The 7583-nt window shown below is 62.2% G+C and overlaps 1 protein-coding gene and 1 pseudogene across 1 annotated transcript in view; one reads left to right on the top strand and one right to left on the bottom strand.

Moving 5' to 3' along the window:
• NTN5 (netrin 5) overlaps positions 1 to 475 on the bottom strand; it is a 7053-nt gene extending 6578 nt beyond the window's left edge. Inside the window, exon 1 of the mRNA XM_029925865.1 lies at positions 2 to 475. Within this exon, the coding sequence (XP_029781725.1) occupies positions 2 to 475 (474 nt within the window). The remainder of the gene's footprint in view (position 1) is intronic.
• A 6291-nt stretch (positions 476 to 6766) lies between these two features.
• Positions 6767 to 7583, top strand: part of LOC115279841 — a 1654-nt pseudogene continuing 837 nt past the window's right edge.

Consider the following 7583-nt stretch of genomic DNA (forward strand, 5'->3'; position numbering starts at 1 on the left):
ACTGGCAGCGGCCCCGAACCCCACCAGCCGCCAGCCCCGCCCGGCCCCCGAACTCCACGCGGAGGTGACTGACCACCACGCTGGACTTAGGGCCGGGCGGGGCTCGGAAGGTCACCTTCTCGGGGCCCCCCAAGGCCCCAGGCCAGGCAGGTCTGCGCCACAGTGACCTCCAGGGGCCCTTGGTGGCCCAAGCAGCAGATAGAACCAGGGCCGGGGACCCTGGTGTGCAGAAGCGTAGGCTGACGGATGTCAGGAGGAAGGGGCCACCCAGGGCCAGGGTCAGACTGCCATTGCAGGTGGCCCGGGGGCTGAGGTCCGCCCCCAGGGAGAGGCCACAGGCTTGGGGACAGGGGGCCGCCAGGCCAGCCAGCTGGGTCACTGGTGGGAGGCAGAAGCGGGGGCGGCCACCTGGATGGTAACACGGGTCTGCGGTGGCCTGGCTCAGGAGGAGCAAGAGGGCAAAGGTCACGGGCATGGTCCCAGCTGAGCAAGTGCCTGGAGAGGAGAGGAGAGGAGAGGAGCGACCAGGCTGGGGGTCGTGGCTCAGCCTCCACCCCTCCCACCCCTGCTTCCCGCAGGCTCTCAGAGGAGTCTGAGCACTCCACCCCCAGCCCTGCCCAAGCCCCCCTCCCCGGCTGCTTCGAAGCGAGGAAAATAGTTCCATCTGGGGAGAATTACTGTTTACATAACCCAAAGGGAAAAGAACGCAAGCAAAATTGAGAATTTTGCCTGAACTAATCCGTAGCTTAACACCCCAGAGCTATTGTCAGTGCCGAGGGGCAGGGGGCCCTGGGGAGAGGGCACCGGTGGGGACAGAGGGGGAATCCTAGAGAGGGCACCAGGGAGAGGGGGATTTAGAGACAAAGGGCCAGAGGCACAGACGGCCAAGACGGACAGGAGGGGACAGGGGTGTAAGGGAAGGGCCAGGTGCAGAGAAGGAGCTCTGAGGAGAGAGGACAAGACGCAAGGGAAGCTCAGAAGGCCCAGCAGAAAGCGGCCGGGCACCCAGATCCACAGGGAATGGCGGGGGGGATAGAGTGCCTGGGAGCCCGGACCCAACAGACAGACAGACTGGCAGACCTTCGGACTCAGAGACACCGCGCAGCAAGAAGAGCACAGAGACCAGACGGCCTGGCTTGCCTGGCCCCGTGGGGAGGGGAGGGGAAGACAGGGGAGGAGAGGGGAGGGGAGGGGCGCGGCGGGGGATCAGAAGCGGGAGGCCAGGCCCCCAGCCCACGAGGATCAGAGCAGAGGCCCTTTCCCACGTGGGGCCCTAACCTTGTTCTCCACACCCAGGGCACGGAGGGGGATTATCACCAAACACCGCCACCCACTCCCAGCCTCCACCCGCCCTTAACCCTTTCCCGCCCAGGTGCAAAGCCCAGAGAAATGTGCTGAGGAACCTGAGCGGGGACACCTGGGGACAGAAGCCTGGGTCCCTCTGGAGCTGGAGAATGAGGTTAGGAAAGCTGAGGCCTGAGTTCGCCTTGGAATTCAGGGTGGGAGAACCCCGCCGTACTTGGATTTCCAAGGACTTTGTTGTGATCTCAGCCCTCCCCACCCCCACCTGCCATCCTAGGCCTCAGGGTCTGGAGAGCAGAGCCCCCACACTGTCTACCCAGTCCGAGGTCCCCAGATCAGAAGGGGGAACGGCTGTGGGGGGTGGCGGGTGCTGAGGAAGCAGGGGGCAGGGGGGGGGGGAGAGGCAGGACAGGGCAGGGCCCGAGGCCCAGGCGTCCGAGGGGGCCCGAAGTCCAGACCCTGGGATGGCAGGAGCTGGGAAGGACTGGGTGCCGACATGCGCCCTGTGTCCCCGCTCCAGGGCTGGCCGCCCCTCATGAGGAACTTCCTCAGGTTTGGGGGTCTTGGAGCCTTTCTGGGCCCCACAGTCCACGCCCCTGGCTCGCCCCCAGCCTGTTTTCACAGCCCCCAGTGTCCCCTGGTGTCTGCCATGTGCAAAGACCATGTCCTCTGCCCCAGATGACAGGCATCGACCTCCATCACCGCCCCCCACCCCAAGGGGCCTGGAGCCATTCTGTTCACTGGAGGCAGCAGGCCTTGGTCCCGTCCGTCCCCAGCAGCCTTGTTAAGGGCCTGGCCCCCATCTCCTACCTCTCCTTTCTGGCCTGGCTGGGTCACAGGGTACCACTTTCTGGCCCCAAGCACCTGGGGCGAGCAGGCCGTGAGTCCCCTGGTGTTCCTGAGGGGTCCAGAAGCCAGCCCCTGCCCATCTGGGGACCCAGATGTCCACCCTCCAGTCCCTACGTCTCTGGGAACCGGAGCCTACTCCCACCGCGCCCCACCCCTGTAAGGAGCAGAGGCTAGCTGTGCTCCCACCAGACCCACAGTTAGGCCCCGTGCCCAGCAGTGTGGGCTTCCCTGGCTTTTTGCCCACCCCCTGCCCTTTGCCCCTGATGTTGGCCAAACCTGCACCCAAGAAGAGAGTGTCCTCTGTGCTCCGTTCCTCACGAGGTGTCCCCTCCCGCGGGAGCTGGGCAGCGGCGTGGGTTCGCAGCGGCGTGGGCTCTCAGGAGTGAGTGCTGAGTGGCTGTCGCCAGGCCCCAGGCTAGTGGGGGTTCTGGGCTGGGCGGGAGCAGAGCCCGCAGAATCCTATACCACCATCGCTCCCCCCAACCCCCCACCCCAAGCCCCTTCGCCAACGGCAGCCATGCCCTCCCCGCAGGGACCCCCCTGCCTGCCACGCCACCCAGGACGACGTGGGGCGCCAGGGATGTCGCTCCAGGGGGGGCCAAAACCACACAGCCCCAAGCAGGCTGGCCCAGGAGGCTCAAGGAAGGTAAGACTGGCTGGCCCCAATGGGCTTCCCCTGGTCTGGGGTCCCCGCCATACCCACACTTAGACCCCTGCCGCCACGGACTCCCAACGGCCGGCCCTCTGCTGGGCTCAGCCCACCACGTGGTGGTGCGATCCTTGCGGAAGGGAAGGGGCTGACCTTCCAGGCGGGCGTCGGGCGGCTGCTGGCTCACACTGAAGGGGGACCCCCAGCCAGCACCTCCTCCCCCTCTGGAAACTTCTCTCAGCTGTGGGTAAACTGAGGATGAAGGTCAGTCACTTCCAAACCCCCCCAAACTGGTGCTTTTGCGGGGATCTGGACAGCCTCCTGGAAACCCAAAGAATTGGGCCGCTTTCTGAGAAGGTGGAGAAGGCGAGAGGAGACGCGAATCCTGCGACCCGGCCACCTGGCCACCTGGCCACCTGGCAGGAGGAAGCAGGGACCCCAGCTCAAAGCCGGCCCTCCCTCGAGGCAGCTACACTTCAACCTGAAATTGTCATGCAGATGTGGCCACCGACCCTTAGCCACCCAGGGGTTTTGACTCGAAAAAGAAGGCTTCCCATCACTTCCTGCTGAGAAAAGTTGGGGGGAGGGGGTTCCCGGGAGGATGGGACACAGATATTTGCTGCTGCGCCCTTGAGTGCCTTCTTTTAGGCCACGGTGACAGGGATTTGGGGGTCCGCTGGCGGGAGCCTGTCCGGGGGTTGGGAGGGCACAGCCAGGGCAGCATGTGATTCTGACTCAGGGGGACCCCTGCGTTCCAGTACGAGCAGCGGGAGCCGGACAAGGACTTCGGACTTGAAATTCAGCTGAGAGGAGCAGTTAGCCGCAGGAGAAGGGGATGGGGGACAGAGACACCCCCAGACCCAAGGGCGCATACGGGTTCTGGGGACCGGGAGCCGGGAGCGACAGGGTAACATCACTGCACGAATCCATCCAGCAAGTCCATGAACTCATCCAGCACCCCCTCCCCATCAGTCAGGCTTACGATCCAGAGAGAAGAGCGATCGCCACGGAAAAGCAGTAAGTAGTTCTGCTCCAGAGGATGGCGGAAGGTCAAGGGCTGCGGGACAAAAGCAAGCGGGAAGGTGGCGGGAAGGTGGGGAGGGGGGGTCCGGAGGGACATCTGCGCTGAGACCTGAAAGTGGTGAGGACAAACCGCAAGCCGCCCGAGGATCATCAGGGCTGGAACGACCTGGGCAGAGGGGAAGACCAGCGCAAAAGGCTAACGTGGCTGCCAGAGAAAATTCCAGAAGCTTTAGGTGGAATTTTACTTTCCTCCCCACCCTGGGGACAAGACGTTTCTTGGACTAACGGGACCTGGAGGGAGGCTTTCTTCTTCACTTTTGACTGTCATAGACTCGACCGCTAGCCACGGCGGCCGGCCCTGAAGGTCTTGGGGGTGGTGTGTGGTGGGGGGAAGGGTAGAAGCAGCCAGAGCCAGCCGAGAGGGGAGAATTCTCCAAGTTGGGAAGGAGACTGTATTTATTTACTTACTTACCCACGTTATTTATTTGTTTATTTATTTATTTACTTATTTATTTTGGAGAAGGATTTCCTCAAATATTGGGCACTTTTACCCACAACGGGAGGAAGCAGGACCCGCCCCCCCCCCGAACCCCCGAAGCACACAGCTCTGCGGTGGCCCAGCAGGGTGGGACCCTCAGCTCTGGGCTTGCAGAGACCTTTTGTCCCTACCTGGGCGGCCAGGAGCAGCCCAGGGCCCACACAGCAGGGCAGGCCACATTCGGAGGCTGACTGGACTGAGGGCTCTTCCTGAGAAATACTCGAAAAATCCAGGACGCTGACTGACAGCACAGACCCCTGGCCGCATCCACGCCCTGCCTCATCCTGCCTGCATGACCTAATTTTAATTTATTTTTGAGAGAGACAGAGAGAGAGAGAGAGAGAGAGAGAGAGAGAGAGAGAGATGAAGTGGTAGTGGGGGAGGGGCAGAGATGGAGACAAAATCCGAGGCAGGTTCCAGACTCCAAGCTGTCAGCACAGAGCCCCGCGCTCAGACTCATGACCCTGAGATCATGACCGGAGCCGAAGTCGCATGCTCAATCGATTGAGCCACCCAGGCGCCCCATCATTTTTTAAAAAAATGTTTATTTATTTGGGTGGGAAGGTGGAGAGAGACAGAGACACAGAGAATCCTGTGCAGGCTCCCCGCGGCCAGCACGAAACCCAACGCAGGGCTCAAACCCACGAGCTGTGAGATCGTGACCCCAGAGCCAAAACCCAGGCGAGTCACCCAGGCGCCCGGAAGCGGGCTGCTTCACCTCTCCGTGCCCGGCCGTCTTCATCTGTTACAGGAGAATAACAATGCGCCTTCCTCCCCCGCCCCAGGTCTTGAGGATTAAATACGTGGGGGCGGCTTTCGCTTTCCTGTCTGAAACTCTGAGTGAGACTCTTTGGACAGGGCGTTTCAGAACCTGTGCGTTGGCGCCACCGTGGGGTCCTGACACTGAGTTAAATCGCTCCCCTGGGAGGTCTGGGTGACATCCCATAATCCGACGCTACCTTTCTTTTTTCCTTTTTTTTTTCCCCTTTTCTTTTCCTTTCTTCTCTTTTCTTCTTTTAATGTTTATTGATTTTTGAGAGAGTCAGAGACAGTGTGAGCGGGAGCGGTGAAGCAAGAGAGGGAGACGTAGAATCTGAAGCAGGCTCCAGGCTCCGAGCTGTAAGCACAGAGACGCGGGGCTCGAACCCACAAACTGCGAGATCATGACCTGAGCCGAAATCGGACGCTTAACCGACTGCGCCGCCCAGACGCCCCTAACGTGCCTGTTTCAGTAGCAAAACACACGGGCATCCATCCCATTAAGTCAAGTCCACAAATAGCCGCAGGTAAATTCGGGCCATGTTTTGTCCCCAGATGAGTTCAGTTCGGGTCAGGGGTTGGCCACCAAACCGTAGGAAAGAGGCCGACGAGGAATTGCGGGTGGAGAGGGTAAGCCGGGCCGGTGCCTGGTGCGCGGCAGGAACCACGGAAACCGCCGCCGCCTCCGTTCGCTATTTTCTGTGGCTTTCTAGTTGTTCGGCTGACGAAGAGCCAGCAGAGGGCGCGCCTGAGACTCGGCGGGTGACTGCAGGACCCTTGTCGATCTGCAGAGCCCAGAACATGGAAATATGGGGAGCCTTATTCACATTGACTGATCATCCTAGCCGGTAAGAAGAGAGCTCTAAACCAAGGGCAGACTCCCTCCCCCACTTTTCTTTAAAGTAAACTCTGCACCCAACATGGGGTTCAAACTCCCAACGCCGCGATCAGGACTCGCACTCACTATCTATGGAGCCACCCAGATAAAGCATGGGGCCTTTTCGAGTGCGGGCCATGTGCAACTGCACAGGTCACACAGCTGGGTGGTGGGTGCCTTTGTCCTGGGCAGCTCCCTCCTCCCCAGGTGCCCAGGTTCTAGTCCCTGCTCACCTCACCTGCTCCGTCTTTGGCGCCTGGCCAGCGCCACAAGCTGGCTAGAGCCTGAGGCCCGAGGCCTCCGTGTAGGGCCCCAGGGAGGACCTGAGCTGGCAGGGGCCGGAGCAGAGGGGCTCGTTCTTTGGAAACCAGAGCACCGGGCAGGGCATTTCTCGTGCACCCCGGTGGAGTGTGATGTCACACTTCGCCCTGCTGTGGAAGAGCCAGCTGACCTTGCTGGGGCCCCACACTGAACGAGAGATCTTTGAGGAGGGCCCAGGAGGGCTCAGATTTCCCACAGGGGTCAGATTAATAAAGTGCAGAGCCCTGGAGTATAGGAGGAGGAAGAGAGCACAGCACCCTGACATTTGAGGGGGGAGGTGGCGGGGGGAGAGATGGGGTGCCCGGAGCAGGGTGGGACAGAAGCGAGATGAAGAGTGGGGGGCCCGTGAGACCTCCTGAGCTGCAGCCTCTGGAATGGCCACAGGGAAACCGCAGGTACAGAGGAGAAAGCGGGTCAAGACGCACTGGACGCCACTAGACAGGCTTGGATGAGTCGCGTGAGGAATGAACGATTGGGGGGTGAAGGAGACTCACGTGCCCCTAGCCATCTGCCCTGGCCATGTCCTCCCTCTGCCCCGACAGCCATTGTGGGGTCCTGGGCCACTTGCCCTTCCTTCTCCACCGTCTGCGTCCTCTTCATCGTCTTCGTGGTGTCCACCATCTTCCACTGCCACGGGCGCCAGACCGCGGCGCCCACCCCCTGGGCCTACTCGGGCCGCGGGGCCCTGCTCCCCAGATCCCTGCCCCAGGGCAGGCGTGTTCACCATCAACTCCATAGGGCGCCTGGGGAACCAGATGGGCCAGTACGCCACGATGTACGCCCTGGCCAAGGCGAACGGGCGGCAGGCCTTCATCCCCGCCGAGATGCACGGCGCGCTCGCCCCCATCTTCAGGATCACCCTCCCGGTCCTGCACCGCGCGGCGGCCAGCAGGATCCCCTGGAAGAACTACCACCTGAACGACTGGATGGAGGAGCGCTACCGCCACATCCCGGGCGAGTACGTGCGCCTCACCGGCTACCCCTGCTCCTGGACCTTCTACCACCACCTCCGCGCCGAGATCCTGCAGGAGTTCACGCTGCACGACCACGTGCGGGAGGAGGCCCTGGCGTTTCTGCGGCGGCTGCGGGCGAGCGGGCGACGGCCGCGCACGTTCGTGGGCGTCCACGTGCGTCGGGGGGACTACGTGGGCGTGATGCCCCGGGTGTGGAAGGGCGTGGTCGCCGACCGGCGGTACCTGGAGCAGGCCCTGGACTGGTTCCGGGCCCGCTACGGCTCCCTGGTCTTCGTGGTCACCAGCAACGGC

The sequence above is a fragment of the Suricata suricatta genome, chromosome 16, assembly GCF_006229205.1.
Source record: "Suricata suricatta isolate VVHF042 chromosome 16, meerkat_22Aug2017_6uvM2_HiC, whole genome shotgun sequence".
Lineage (NCBI taxonomy): Eukaryota > Metazoa > Chordata > Mammalia > Carnivora > Herpestidae > Suricata > Suricata suricatta.